Consider the following 16,274-nt stretch of genomic DNA (forward strand, 5'->3'; position numbering starts at 1 on the left):
AATAAAAATCGCGACGGCATTTAAAAGTAAAGAACAAACTCCGTTCCAGAAAATGGTGATGAATGAAAGCATTTTTAAAAGCTTTTATTTAACTTGCTCTGTATGTATGTAAGTATGTATGTTACGGTGGAATTTTGGAACTCAATTTTGAAATAGATATATTCAACCGATTGAGCTGAAATTTTGAATACTCGTTTGTTGAGTTTGGATGACCATGCACGATATGGTTTGTGACATCACTCTTAATCCAATATGGCCAACCATCCAAGATGGCGAAATAATTATATACTCCTAACTATCTTAAAGAAAAATTCTCTTTCCTTGGCCATAACCATCCTACTCTTCGCTCAGCTAACAAACTCACTCTTGCTTTTCCTTGTCATAAAACCTCTTTCTATGACTCTTCTTTCACCATTTCCGCTATTCGCCTTTGGAATTCACTACCCGAAACCATCCAAAAATCAATCAATATTTTCAAGAAACAATTAAATGAATATTACTTAAGCCTTGCCCCTTCAATATAATCCTTTTATTTTTGCGTCCCTTTCAGTGGTTTTTACTTCTATTCATTTATATTATATAATATTAAGTATATTATTATATTATATTATGTATTATTGTATGAAAGATTTTAATGTGATTATGTATTATAATATTGATTATAAATTGATCAGTTATTTTTAGTTTTAAGTTGTTGTACTGTTCCTATTGTATGTCATATTTTCATCTCTGTTAGTACTTGGTTGTCTGGAAGAAACCGCTTGTAGCGGTGAGACCGCCAATTTGCGCAAATCCTTTATTTTTATATTATTTTTATTGCTATGTTTTTAATGTGCAAATAAAGAATTTTATTATTATTGTTATATTCTATGCAGTCCTACAATATAGATATTAAATGAAAGGGTTTTATGAGAGTAACTCGAAAACGAATGTAATTTCATTCTACATCCGACATGGCGGCTCATCCAAGATACCACAATAGGTATTTTTTATGCACTTCTGCAATAAGGATATCAAATGAAAGGGCTCATTGAAAGTAACTTGAAAACGAATGTCATAATATCATTCTACATCCAATATGGTGGCTCATCCGAGATATGGGAATAGTTATTTGTAATCAGTTCTGCAATATGGGTATCAAATGAAAGGGCTTATTGAGAGTAACTCGGAAACGAATGTAATGTCATTCTATATTCAATAATTATGGTAGCTTAGCCAAGATAGGGGAATAGTTATTTTAAAGCCCTTCTGTAATATGGGTATCAAATAAAAGGGCTCATTGTGTCAAGAGTAAATTGAAAAGTCAAGTCGTGTCGTGTCGTGTCATGTCGTGACGTGACGTTGCATGAAGTGGCTTGCAATTTATTTCTGTATTTTTGTACTGATTTGACATTTGTCAGTTTGACAGTTTTGACAATAATATTGATTTGCTGAATTGATTGAGAGGAATTGCTAAATGTGACCATTTTAGCCCCGCAGGCATTATTAGAAATTAAGTAACAAAATATTAGTTTGTAGGTACTTTACAAGCCTTTAGCTTTATTTATCAGACTAAATCACTTCCAAATATCGACGTTAAAAGCGCGCCGCAAAATGCTGGATATGATGTTTCTTTACAAGGTTACACATGGACTGATCGATGCGCCTGATTTGCTGGAATCCTTGTCATTTAGCGTACCCAGAGTGGGTAGTCGTTTCCAACATCGTAACACTTTTTCCCTATCATCATACAGGACAAATTTAGGACAACATGGCCCTTTGTATCGCATGTGTTAATCACTTAGAGTATACATTAGCAAGCTATAGAGCGCGCGCATCGCTCGTTCCCCGTTGTGCCGATCGTAAGCAGAAGTTCTATAGATACTCAAACGTATAACGCAAGTCTAGTGATGTTCCATGCGCCATCGTTTGACGCTTATAGGAAAATATGTTCACACTCGTGCTTACAGTAACGTATAACGCAAGTCTAGTGATGTTCCATGCGCCATCGTTTGACGCTTATAGGAAAATATGTTCACACTCGTGCTTACAGTTCATACCTTGTTAGAAGCACTCTATAGCTTGCTATAATGTATACTCTATGGTTAATCATGTAATGCTATCAATAAGACCTATGACATATTCTCTGGTTCTCTTGTCTCGTCTAAAAAGACTCTTAAGGAGATCTTCGGCTAGGGTAATTACTGTTTTTTCTTTGTAAGTAACTCCAACTAAATAATATGTGTTTAAAAATAGTAGTTAGTTGACACAAATTCTAATTGTTATGTGCATGTTGTGTTCACTTCTTAGAGAGATACATTCTCTGGCATTATCATTTTATACTCTATTATTTATGGCTACATGTATTGTGAATTGTATCTTGTTTTGTGAACCTAATAAAAAAAAAATATGTTTTGCACTTTTGCACGTTATTCTTTAAACTAATTATTTATGTCTTGTGAAAATTTGAATCTGTTAAAACAAAAGCGACAATCTCCCAGTGGACATAGACATATTGTTTGTTTCATTCGCTGGTTTTTAACCATACATTTCTATTGGATACACATATATTTTTTGAAAGTGACAATTGGACAATTGTCGGGTTTGAATCCCAATAAGTAGATGGTGTTGTTAGTGACAATCCGGGAAAATATGTATCTTTGCTTCTATATATCTATACCTTCATATTTAAATAATACATTTAATTTAATTTTAATAGATAATTCATTAAACATTTCGTTTATTGAGTTGTGAACATAATATAGCCTCTCTGTTAATCATTACTCTGTCAAGTTCACCACGTGATAACATTATTTCTGATTTTTTTTAAATCGACGACGGCATGATAAGTAAGTATGTACCTTTCGAGCGCCATCTATTGAGCTAGTTTGCCGCAAATTCTAAAATGTCAGTTGCCTAATGCCTATGCCTTATATTATTATTTATTTCCATTATTAAAACTTTGGCAGCTCATGTCTTCAAAATGTGACACTTTACGCGGTGTTTATGTTTAAGCTATCCATTTTTAAAAGAATTTATTCGTGAACGCGATTAAAAAAAAAAATGGCGGACAAGTAGGTCGGCTAAAATCTTCATACCCGTTCACACTTTAACGGAAATCAGCAGATTACCTAGGTAATGTGCACGTTAACGTATTCTGCATTCTAACGGTAACATAATATATATTTATCTGTGTCGTTCTATTTCAGGTGACCGCGGCTAAATATTCGAGTGGTTTTCCTCAATACTTTAGCGTCATTTTTGTAGAAAAAATATAATCAGCGCAATTTCATGATCTTAGTAGTTACTCAGATCAAAGCGTTGAAAATAATACGAAGTTAATACCGACGGTATTCTGTCATTCCGGTTCAAATTTTCCTGAAAAAGAAAATGGCGTGGGCTATTTATGAAATAACATACGTAAAAAACAAACAAATTAAAATATTATTACATAGGTAATTAACAGAAATTACCATAAAGTTAATATACCTAGCGGAATAGAGAAACAAAGGCCTAAGAGAGATGTCACTATCAGTAACACCGCGTGGTAAAAGAGACATGTGATACATGACAGCAGCACTCTTTTTTTGACGTCCAGTCGGCACGTGCCGCACGTTAACAATTTTATTTCATAGAAATCATGTTAAATAATGCTTGTGTAAGTGTATACGTACACATATTTTTACACACAGATGAAACCAATTTCGGTTTCGTTTGACAGCACGAGATTGTTGCTCTATTCCGCTAGGTATATTAACTTTATGGAAATTACAGATAAATGCGGTTATCATATTTTGTAAGCCAGTTACCTGATTTTGTTATTGCTAGATATCGTAGGTACATAGATAGGAGAATTTCGGTACAATAACAAATTACATTGCCCAATCAAAGCCCCTTACTAAGCAGTCATCGCTAATTCCAAGAATATAGTGTTAGAAATTGTTTATTTTTAATACTTCCGTTCATGGGCGTACCCAGGTTCTGGGCCAGGGGGGGGCAAATTACCCAGGTTCTGGTGCCAGGGGGGGGGGGGGGGGGGGGGCAAGTTGCCCAGGTTCTAGGCCAGGGGGCGGCAAATCAGATTTTTCATAAGCTAGGTGTTTATAAAGAATAAAAAATTAATATTTTTTAGTTAAAATATTGTATTGCAAACAAATGGCAAAAAATCGTTTTCTTAATTTTTTATTTTTATAGATAAAAGTAATAGATAATATACTTAGTAGGGACGTCAACATGATCCAGGGGGGGGCAGCTGCTAGCTGCTGATATAACATATTCTAATTTAATGTCTGTTCTTTTGGGGGAACTTCCGGTAGAAATGGCGCCACTGACTATAGTTATAAAAGTTCAGTGTCGCCATTTTGGCAGGCCAGTCGTTGATCACTTAAGTTATAGTTGTATGTAATAGTTGAGGGAAATATTATAATTTGTATAAAATAAAAGTTAAGTGAAAGGTACTGTGATTTTTATTCCCGAAAAACTTCTGGTCGTTAATAATAGACTGAAACATAAATGTTTGTAACATTCCTGCATCGCGCTATCGAAGTTTTCTGAGCGCGTCAGTATATTATATACGACAGCTGAAATGTATTACGTGGGTTCCGGCCTGACGAGCATAACACCTCGCTCGGTCGGAAGATCTTCCTTTGCTGCCTCCACGCAGTATCTCACATTTTGTTATTAAATCGGCTAGAATCTGAAACTTTAAATAAGCCGGCAAGAAGAATCCGCTCCGCAACGTAGAAACATTGGTACAACACCACCTTTTACGAAAAAGATGACTATATTGACTACATAGTTAAGTATATCAAATGTTTCCATAGAGCTAATCTCGTCCATGCTCTATGAGGATAATAATAATATTTTATGAATTAATTAGATTTTGGTAACTAATTTTGGTAACTAAGAGCATTAGTTGTAATTTTTTTAATAAACTTGACAATTGACATTATGTTAGAAAAAGAAAATTTTTATTCAACTTCAAGCGCTCTGACCTGGTGTAAGTATGATCAAGTTAAATTGAAAAAGTCGCTCGACCTCAGTGCATAATGCGGGATGTGTGATGTAAAATTTCTTGTAATTTTATTTGAAAGTTGCTCAGCTCGAGCTCTCGAGTACTCGTGTTTACAGACCTAACATTATCCAGGCCTTTTAACTTGTATTAAGATATTTGGAACCTGATTTTATATTAACTGTATGCACACCTAATTTTTATATGATTTTAACTTGCTCTGTATGCATAATTTATTTGTGTGTGTGTGTGTGTGTGTGTGTGTGTGTGCGTGTGTGTGTGTGTGTGTGTGTGTGTGTGTGTGTGTGTGTGTGTGTGTCTGTCATTTCTCATGTGTGTGTATTGTAGTGTGTGTAATGTTTTATTTGTTAAAAAAATTTATGATAAAAGTATAATATTAAAATAATATTAGCTCGATGCACTCCTTCACCATATAAACTATAACTGGTTGCAAAGTTTTTCGTTCGCGTATTAATATTAAGATGATTAATCACGTTGTACAGTCGGGTAAATAAATGTTTTGCAATTCGTTTTTTCTAAATGTTGTCATTATACAGTCGGACAAATTAATATTTTCAGTGGGTCAGGGAAATGGTTGTTTCGCCACATGGGGTTATTTCTTTTTTTTGTTTCGCAGCAGGTTTAATTCAAATAACGCTCCAATGTAAAGTTGGGAAAATTAAAGTTTTTGCAGGAGGTTTTATTAAGATAACGGCCGTAACGCACATTATAAGTCAAGTAATCCATATTTGGCAGTACATTTTGGTTGAAATGAAATAAATGTTGACCAGTGAGTTTTAGTGAGGGAGCCCTAGAACGAATTCAGGGTTCTGTAATCAACAAAAATTGGTTGACTACTATACCCTAAAACGAAACCCTAACCAGCTGATATTTTGTAAATTGGTAGATTAATAGTTATATAATTTAAGAGTAACCTTGTCCTACAAATAAAACAATCCATATTTTAGGACTATCAAGTCAAAGTATGAAATCCTTTCTATCTCTGTTAGCTACCACTTTCGAAATTTTTCGAAAATAAAAATGTTGTTCGTCTTATCAAAATGTAGCTACTCACAAAAAATTACCTAGTACAAATCACAAAAAAATTGTTGTAGGGCTCCCGTACTATTTGTTTCAAAATTCGAAAATTGTGTAGTCGGGGTACTGCAAGACTTGCAGTAGGATTTGTTCTCAATAGGGACATCGCAGACGACAGACTTGGGCGCCGCAGACTCGATCGCACAAAAAGTCTGTCGTCTGCGATCTCCCTAACGCACATTATTACAGTCATTAGACAAGGAGTTAATGCTCGGATTAGAGTACACTTTGTTTGTTTTAACGCGCTAATCTCAGGAACTCTGCATAGTCAATTTATGTCAATAATGGCTCTAGGCTATGATGAAGGCTCTAGGGCAGGGGTCACCAAATGGCGCACCGCGGTCCGCATCCGGACCGCCGACCCATTGTGTGCGGACTGAGCATTTTCGTGGATGAACTTCGTTAAAAATAAATTTCGGTCTCGACTTACTGATAAACATCTTCAGGATTTAAATTTTAATATCAATAGCTTGCACCAGTTTCACTTCAAACATCAGATTTTTGTAATTTCAGTAATTACTTACTTTTGTTTAATAAATTATTATTTTTTTATAAAATGTGCGGACCGCGAAGGTCAGGTTCATTCCTGGAAATGGACCCCGAGCGACTAATCGGTGACCATTGCTCTAGGGCATAGGCCATAATGCAATATCACTCTGCGACGAATCGGTGGAAGAATTAATGGAAAATAGTCTAATAATATGGGGAAAATTATCTATGTTTGCTATTATATACTGACGCAGATGAAGTCGCGGGCAACAGCTAGTCAGTACATAAATGGCTTGGCTGTTTCGTTACTAACTTCAGATAATAAACTATATATTCGCAAATCGCATTACCTCCGCGACCGAAACGGCGAAGCCATACATAATATTATAATAACCGAATAAAATTCCTTTACAATCTTTTGTGCGGTAACGATAAATTTAATAATCCGCCTGGACCTAATTTTCTCTGAATATTGAATTGGTTCTGTAAATATTTTCATTAATAGAGAATATGCAAATTGTAAATGGCAGTGATGCAGATGTTGTCTATGTAGTTATTAGTTCTTATTTTTAAAATTTGATAGGTGTCTCAGTCATAATAGCAAGCATTGCCTTGAAATTTAGTAGTAGGTAAACGCTATAATATTTAGGAGAGGATAATCTACATCAGACATCTGCAATTAATGTAGACTTTATAAAGATGTTAAGCCCGGCCGCACATTGTCCGAAATTTCTGATCAGAAACAGTTGAACGTCCGCGCTGTCTCTTATGTCAACTGTTCACTCTGGCCGAGAGCTCTCGGGCGAGAGTCTCGTGCGAGAGCCCCTTGCCCGAGTGCGATCATGTACATTCTCGCTTAGTTCAATCGCAGTTATGAACTCAGAGAAGATGGACCATTATTTTTCTCTATGAGATGGACGAAAACACCACTCTTGCAGCTGCCGTAGCTCTCTGTTTATTATAATTAGTAATTTCCAAATATTTACACAATAAAAATAAAAAAAAATGTCGAAAACGTATCTACGATCAATGATCATTGATCACCATTCACCATGCATCGAAAGATATCAATGTAATCTATAATCAAATATCTATAATATTATTTAATTTTATTTCTCACAGATAATGACAGATAATGACGTTTATTATTGTTATTTTTCTGTTATGCACTGTCTAGCAGCGCGACTAGTAGTGAAAAACGCGAGAGTGTACAGTAATGCGCTCGCTTTCCTCGCGAGACCCTTTGTCTCGGGCGCATAATACTGACACCGGACCGAGAGGGTCCGAGACAGGCGAGACGAGGCGAGCGCACCCATTTACAATCTCGCACTCGGGCCGCCACGCTGTGTCTCGGCGAGAGTGTACAGCCGACATTACATTTTATACTGAGCCGAGTGAGCTCGAACTCGCCGGTAGGATATTTGGGATAGTGTGCGGGGTGGCGGTCTGGCGAAATTCAAGTGTTTCTGATCAGAATTCGGACAATGTGCGGCCGGGCTAAAGAAGGCACCAAAGGGACAGTAAAAATGAAAACATAATAAGTATTGAAATAGCATATTATTTCACTTTAGAAGTTTATAAAAAGCATCACAAAGATTACGATTGTCAAGGTCTTCTGAATAGTTACAGTGGCGTCATTATTGTGCTATTAGCATTTCATTCGTTGCTCTGGATCCAAGCGGTGTATCTGGAGACGCGGGCGTTGACGCCGGGGTAGCGGGCGAGAGCGCACAGTTCACCCCAGGAGCAGACACCAACAAGAACGCCGTTGTGGTAAAGAGGACCGCCGGAGTCACCCTGGCACTGGTCGCGACCGCCGACGTCGAGCCAGCCGGAGCACAGCATGTTGTCGGTGAGGGTGTAGCTTAGCTCGGAGTAGCGAGACCTGCAGGTGTTATGGTTCACGGTCCAGACTTGGACGTGGCGGAGTTGCTCAGAACTGGGGCCTGCGAACTGCAAAAAAATCATATTTTATATTAATAATAATTTATTTTCTATTTTTACCCCAGTTATGTTGATTAGTTTTTTTTATGAAATAAGGGGGCAAACAAGCAAACGGGTCACCTGATGGAAAGCAACTACCACCGCCCATGGACACTCGCAGCATCAGAAGAGCTGCAGGTGCGTGTCCGGCCTTTTTAAGGGGTAATAGGGGAGGGTAGGGAATGGAAAAGGGGAGGGTAGGGAAGGAATAGGAGAGGGTAGGGAAGGGTAAAGGGTAGGGGATTGGGCCTCCGGTAAACTCACACACTCGGCGAAACACAGCGCAAGCGCTGTTTCACGCCGGTTTTCTGTGAGCCCGTGGTATTTCTCCGGTCGAGCCGACCCATTCGTGCCAAAGAATGGCTGTCCCACGGAAAAACTTAATTAAATAGCTTAATTAATTGTTACGTGTAAAAAAAGTGACAACTACATAGTTTTTATGTTACAACTATTAAATAAATAATTTGATATATTAGATTAACAAACAAATATGGTGGAAATGTAATACGGCTATGTCAACCATTGTAACTTTTTTTTAACGCTGTGATCTGTATAACAAGTAAACATGACAGCTTTTTTCTTAAGTAAATGTTCACTACTGACCATTTAAATTGCTAGTTCTATATTTTAGAACAAGTGGAATGATAAACATCTAAATATTAGCTCACATCTACCCCTGTATAATATTAGCTGACTAATGGAGTATTTGTAGTGTAATATATTTCCAATTGTAGTTTTTATGTATCAAATTTACACTTATATTTAAAGCCTTTAGATAGGTTTAGGTGAATTTATCGCAAAAATACAGCATAAAAATCACGGATGATTTACAATAATACTACATTAAGACCCAATTTCACCAACCTCTGTTTGTTAAATCCTAACAAGGCATTACTTAACGGACCTTGGAAAATTAAACAGACTGTTAAAATACTTATGTCCCACAGTAAAAATTTAACAGCGGATTAGTAAATGCAACGTTAAGTGAACAACGAGTGAATAACATTCAATTCATTCGTTCTTGTTATAAGGCGACGAAATTGCAATGTACAAGTTTAATACGACATGTTGGCTGCAATGTGTCATTTTCACCTTATTCGTATAATACGTCATCTGGTAGATATTGCGACCAACTTAAAATATCACTGATCGCATACGTTTGTTACACTACGATAGTTCTTTTTAATTTACCAGGTTAATAATTGTGATCTGTCAAAACTGAAAACATGAATCATGATACAAACTTTAATTACTTATTTCGGCTTGGTAATTTTGATACAAGTCAGTGTATTTGCAATGTCAAGGAAAATCCGAGGGCTGAATTTTTGACAAAATGAAAATAAATAATTATGCATAACATGAAAAATAATAAATAATATGTAAGGATGTGGCGAAACATGGCGGCAACACTCAAAAGTCAAAACAGATTATTTTATTGATATTGGATATTGTCTTTAAAAAGTTGTTATTTTGACTATTATAACGGCCTGTTATATATTTAACGGACCTCCCCAGCAGGAATTAAAATTTAACACCGTGTTAGGCGATTTGACATGACATTAGCGTATGGTGGAACGCTCGATAGCTCTAACAGGCCGTTAACTGATTTAACAAGCCGTTATTTATTTAACATTGCTTGATGAAACTGGGTCTAATGCTAAAAGTACACGTGTAAACTAAATGTTTAAACTATTAAATGGAGTAAAATACTACTTGGGCGTGATACAACCGATAGAGGATGCAGAGTGAAGCTACATCTCGGCGTAATTCCAAGGGGTCCAAGCTGTTTGAAACACTATGGCAGTCAACAAACAATTCGAGTGGGCGACCCTTCGTTGGATACGATCCAGAGGGAGCAGTTGGTATTTTGGCGCTCCTGCATTGAGATGAGAACATAATATTCCTTATGACAGTAATAATATACACTTTTCATGCACTTTTCCCACTTTTATTAATTAACAATTATGTTTTACACGACCGGTTTCGATAAAATCATCATCAGATGGGAAACATGAATTTCCACCAAGAAGTTACGGTACATTCAATATCATATATTCCATATATAAAGCCGAACCTGCGCCATGTAGAGTTGTAGGCGTTGGTCCGGACTGAAATACTGTCTCGCTCTGTTATGGACACCAAGCTTCTTCCAGACTAACTTGGCCTTGGCCTTTAGATGACATCGGAACTGGACTTCGCTTGATATGCTAACACCAAGTATTTTAATGCTATATTATAATTGTTAAAGAGGTGCACTCAAAACGAGGATAAACGACCATTGGTGACTTTTTAGGATATACGACCATAGTTTCTTAAACTACATATTACCAGCCCAGTCCCCCTTCCCATTTAAATTTTATGTTCATGAAACCTCTTCTATGACCTTTCCCGATTCAGTCGTTTTAGCTATCTAAGCGAAATGAGGCAATAGACCGACACGCTTTCGCATTCAACATTTAGAAGGATAGAGACGTGACACATTCCAAATTAAACTTACGCTGGTAGCTCCCCATCCTGCAGCCCAAACAACTTGGTTGTCAGCGACATTGTAATTGGGGCCGGCGATGCTGACAGCACGGACGTTGCTGTTGAAGGTGAAGGCGGTGGCGGAATGCAGGATTGCAATGTCGTTGTCCATAGTGAAGCGGCTGTAGCCGGGGTGGTTGATGATCCTGTTGGTGTTGTGGACGACTCCGCCGCTATTGGCGTTGGTAGAACCGACACGGATGCGCCATTGCCAGGCTGCATCATCTCTGTTAAGAAAAAAATACTCGTAAACCTCTTATTTAAGTAGTCTAAATGATGTTTTATTATTTTATTATATTATTATATTATGTATATTATTATTATTTATGTTGAATCTGTCGTGCGTCAGGCGTAATATATAGGAACCACGGAAGATCAGGTATCGCGTTGCAGTGTTCTGCGCCGTGCTAATACACCTAAATAGGTATCTTTTTCGGCATTACGCAATGCACTGCCTAATGATGCCATTTTTTTTTTGTTTGTTTTGTTGTTTGTTTTATTTTAGTTAAACAGTTTTTTTCTTTTGGTTTATTGTTTTTTTGCTTTAGTATGTGCAGTGCATTGTATTTATGTGTGAATAAAGCATTTTATTATTATTATTATAAAGGCGTAAGTTGCCCTTTGTTTTTTTAAACGGGCGTTAGCCCACCAAACATTGCCACCACTGTATCTCTTGTGTCACTAGGACAGCGGTATCCAACCACGAAAATCTTTTGATATAATCTCAGGGAGCCCGAGGGACACGCTAACCGCAACGAAATTAAACAGATTAAAATAGGAGGAGTAGGAAGATTCCAATTTCCCTCCCCATAAAAGCGAAAGACAGCACAAAGTTGCAATGACCGACAGTCAAAGAACTTAAGGGGGAGCACCACGGAAATAAGGTTATTAATTGCGCCTAAACTAAAGCTAAACTAATATTGGAGTATAGTATGTTGCCCTTATGTTGGGATAGTCATTACTGGAGGTCTCTGTATTATCTATGATTGAAAGCATGATTGAGAAGCTGTTTATAGCATGCGATAACAACATGTTGTAATAACAACACGCCTCGCTAACAAAACAAGCCTCTCGCCTTCTTCGTAATCTATATATGAATACGTGAGCCAAAAACTTTGTATCCCTTAAGACGAAAAATGGGGAAACGTATGTGAATGAAAATTTGGAAAGTTATAGTTTATATGGTGAAGGAGTGCATCGAGCTAATATTATTTTGAAATTATGCTTTTACCATACATTTTTTTAACAAATAAAACATTACACACACAACAACACACACACTAGGAAAAATGACAGATTTTTGAGTGACAAGCCTATACATACGAATTATACTTTTTATTTGGACGCTGTTAAGCATTCGTGTACTAACCCACACAAAAATTACGTATTGAGTTATGAATGCAGTTATGTTCTATAGATGATTTAGAACAAGACTGCATTCAAAATTTAACAACAAAAAAAATTGTGGGTTAGGACACTAATGCTTGAAGTTGTAGTCTGTTGACAACAAGGTGACAAATTGAAAATGGATTATAGTTTTTTTTATTGAATCTTAGATACTATTAGACAATGCTTACACGGCCAGTCTGAGATCAGCTGAGTCCCAGAGACAAGAGTTGAAAAAAAAATGTTAAAGTGAATATTTTTAGTCTTAATGTAGTTGAAACTAGGGTCGAATTTCGACCATTGGGCGATCTCTAGTCATTTGAACTGGTCCGTCAAGGGCCAAGCTTGCTGTAAAGTGGGATAAATGCGGATAAAGTACTTACCACCTTTTTTTTTTTTATTAAATGGGGAAATGCGTTACGCATCCCCGCCGGATTGGGGACTTCGGCCGGGGTATGTGGGACTCTCCGAGGAACTACCCACTAAAACCCCATGGTGCTCCACTCACCGCTTAGCAAAGTTACGGGCACGATCAACGCACCGCAACTTTGCCAACGGTTGTCTGTGTCAGACCCATCAAAACATGCAGGCTTTTCTAGGTCGCCTCGCGATGTGGCCTAGAAAAGCCCACACGGTGGCGGATAAAGTACTACCTACCCAATCTTCTACACTTCCTCACTTATAATAATTAGTTAAATATAAGTTTACCTCCAAAGTTAACTTACTCGAAGCAGTGAGCGGCTGAGAGGATAGCACGGTTGTTTATGATGGTACCACCGCAAACTTGGATGTAGCTGGATCCTGACCAGGAGAACAGCAGAGCCACAATAGAGGGATATTCTGAGATGTTGGTGACTGATCCACCCACTATCCTTTGTGGGTTTTGTGGGACAGCTGAAAGTACAATGCGTTAGCTTACAAATCGTCAATTAGGAAACATAATTAAACTTTTTGTAATTTAAAGACTTTTGAAATGACACAATTATAGTTAATTCTTCCAAAATAGTGTTAATTAAAAAAAATCGGTTTCAATTTACCCGCTACAGCAGCAAGGCCGAGAGCCAACAGCAGGAATACAGCACGCATTTTGTTATGCACTTCACTAACTTTACAAAAACTATTTCAGCAATTTATACTAACATGATGATACGATATAATAGTATTATCATGGTTCAGTCATCAGTGTTTGGTTTTACCCACGAATTATCTTTTACTGAGTTTTAATCTATGGGCTCATAAGCAATGATCCGTAATCTAACGATAAACTACTCAGATTAAAAAAACGGAAGCTAATTACAATATTATACTAGCTTTATCCCGCGGCCTTGCCTGCGTGAATAAAGCTTAGGCCAAACCTACGCGACCAGGAACTGCGAAGCGGAGCGTCAAGTTGACAAATGTGTGTTTTGTATACAAAAAACACATTTGACAAATTGACGCAACTTGACGCTCCGTCACTGACGCGTAGGTTTGTTCTTTAAGCCGCCTCCCCATTCAGTGTTTTAGAACATCCACATGTTCACACATGATATTTTTTTAACACTTCGATGAAAGTTTGCTCTTAAAATTTTTAAAGCGCGAATTAAAATTAGAAATTCGTAAATCTCTGGTATGAGACTCGATTGAAATTGAAGTCTTAGTAATAGGCGGAATTGGGTACGGAACTAGGGATTGCAACCCGGAAAACCGGATCCGAAAATTCGCCGGATCCGGCGTCATTTTAGGGGTACCGGATCCGGTCCCAATATACCGGATCCGGAGACCGGATCCGGCGTAAGCGATTTGTGGCAATAGAATCAGGCGTTACTTTGCGGAAATCCATAGCCTAGAATTTTGTATATTAATATTTTTAGCAAAATTCCGCCAAATAAACACCAACCTGTAAGTAAATGATTGAGTGTATGCCGTGCTGCGCATGCCTATGCGTACACTCACTCATGTACTAAGTTGGGGTTTATTTCGTGGAATATTGCTAAAAATAATAATATACTTTAATTTGTGGCTAACTGATATGGTTGTTGCATGAATAAGTTACGTTAAATGCGTTACCCCTGGATAAGCTTTTTCTCATTTGTGCAATATGAAGTTTTAAAGTGCTAAACCCCTTTTACGAGCTAAACGTTTGCTTCTAGAAATGTGAAAATTCACGGGAGTAGGAAATGTGCTGAATTTAAAAGAAAAATTATCACGGCTAAGAAGACTTCAAAGTTATTGAGTAGTAGTCGATCAACTAAAAAAATGTATTCGACGAAGTATAAAGGATCTTTTCGTTCAAATTCCTGACTGACTGAGATGTTGTTGTTAGTAGTGTAAAATACGTCATAAATCTATATTCATTGGCTATACAAAAATTATCAAAAACTAGCGGTACCGTACTACGGAACCGCAGCAGCTCTATTAGAAGTTATTTGTTAAGTGACGCTTTTAAATGATGAGCAACAAATGGATGTATATCGTCAAGTATCAACTCGCCAATGACTACAGCTACGTATGGTGGTGGGGAGGGTGCAATTAACCTTCTCATTCTTCTAGGCTAGGCCGACTATGTTGCGATAATGCCGTAATGTGTGTGAGCAACCATATGGACATTTAAAATATTATTCCATGCTCTACAGTTTTTAAAGAGTGGTTATCTCTCTTTAAAAACTGTAGAGCATTTTTATACATAATTACTTGAAATTCCTCTATCGTTAAAAAGATGTCCCTTACAGTACACATTTTTTAATGTCTAGACAGGTTTTTTAGTAAAAAAATATTTAAAGGACGTAAGTATTTTAACATGTTAGAAAAATAGTGTAAATGCTTCTAAAATACGATGCAGTCTCTTACGTTAACCTTCAGCTTAGTACAATCCTCACAACATGTCTTTTACGTTGAGAATTGAGACATAAAATTATGTAATTGTTATAATTTCACTAAAATTTGTACCTTACCTTCATTATAAATATCTTTTTTCAAGTAAGGGAAGTTAAGAAGATAATTTTTGGACACCTTCTCAAAAAGTCTTATCCGTAAAGGTTATAAAGTTTTAGTGTTTTTGCTAAACCTTTAGATTTTAGGTATACACATGTAATGCAATCAATTGAAGATTAAGGATTAAGGATGACACTACTCTCTTGGCTGCAAATGAAGTCGAGATGCAAGAACTGTTTCAGAGAATGGAGCAAACCATCAATACCTTGGGCTTCTCTATTAATAAAGAGAAAACCAAAATCATGGTCATAGATAGAAGCAACACTCTACCTATGACTGGCGCTCTAAAATTGGAAGTGGTTAGCGTATTCGTCTTTGGGTTTACTATTACGAACAACGGCTCCTGTGAACCAGATTTTCACAAAAAAACTGACCGAAAAGACAAAATATGCAAAAAAGACGAAGTTTATCCACACACTCATATTCTTCATCAGTCTTTAAGGATCCGCTGCTGTAGACCGAAGACGCATCGACGCCTTTGAGATGTGTTGCTGGAGGAAAATGCGCTGAATTCCATGAATTGCTTTCAGAACCAACGCATCCATTCTGGCTAAACTATACATGAAAACATCACACATCTTAGAATATTTCGGACACATAGGCAGAAAAAAGGAGGCAACCTTGAAAAACTCATGATAACTGGCAAGATTGTGGGAAAAAGACCGCGGGGCCGCTGTCCCATGAGTTGGCCCGATCAAATCCGCACCACACTTGAGTTGTCTATAACGCTTTTCAAGTGGCCACAGATAGAAATAGCTGGCGTAACACTATATAAAGGAAGGTCATAGAAGGGGGAGGTCAAGATCCTCGGACATGAGAAACACGACTC

At 37.2% G+C, this 16,274-nt stretch overlaps 3 protein-coding genes across 8 annotated transcripts in view; 1 reads left to right on the forward strand and 2 right to left on the reverse strand.

Annotated features, from left to right (window-relative positions):
- Positions 1 to 16,274, forward strand: part of LOC121730070 (solute carrier family 12 member 4) — a 371,671-nt gene that overhangs the window by 201,813 nt on the left and 153,584 nt on the right. The window lies entirely within an intron of this gene.
- Positions 1 to 16,274, reverse strand: part of LOC121730093 (trypsin CFT-1-like) — a 68,862-nt gene that overhangs the window by 3,524 nt on the left and 49,064 nt on the right. The window lies entirely within an intron of this gene.
- LOC121730102 (trypsin, alkaline C-like) lies at positions 8,120 to 13,572 on the reverse strand. Its single transcript, XM_042118947.1, has 4 exons — positions 13,510 to 13,572; positions 13,198 to 13,366; positions 11,058 to 11,313; positions 8,120 to 8,530 (listed from the first exon to the last, which is right to left on the reverse strand). Exons 1-4 carry the CDS (start codon positions 13,556 to 13,558, stop codon positions 8,234 to 8,236), a joined length of 771 nt encoding a protein of 256 aa, XP_041974881.1. The 5' UTR covers positions 13,559 to 13,572; the 3' UTR covers positions 8,120 to 8,233.

This window comes from Aricia agestis, chromosome 9 (assembly GCF_905147365.1).
Source record: "Aricia agestis chromosome 9, ilAriAges1.1, whole genome shotgun sequence".
In the NCBI taxonomy this organism is placed as follows: domain Eukaryota; kingdom Metazoa; phylum Arthropoda; class Insecta; order Lepidoptera; family Lycaenidae; genus Aricia; species Aricia agestis.

Excerpts from the sequence above, each read along its gene's own strand:
- LOC121730102 (XM_042118947.1), bottom strand. The coding sequence starts at position 13,558 with ATGCGTGCTGTATTCCTGCTGTTGGCTCTCGGCCTTGCTGCTGTAGCG. Across the intron at positions 11,314-13,197 it reads TCAGCCGCTCACTGCTTCGA|AGATGATGCAGCCTGGCAAT; the intron begins GTAAGTTAACTT and ends TTTTCTTAACAG. Across the intron at positions 8,531-11,057 it reads CAGGATGGGGAGCTACCAGC|TTCGCAGGCCCCAGTTCTGA; the intron begins GTAAGTTTAATT and ends ATTTTTTTGCAG.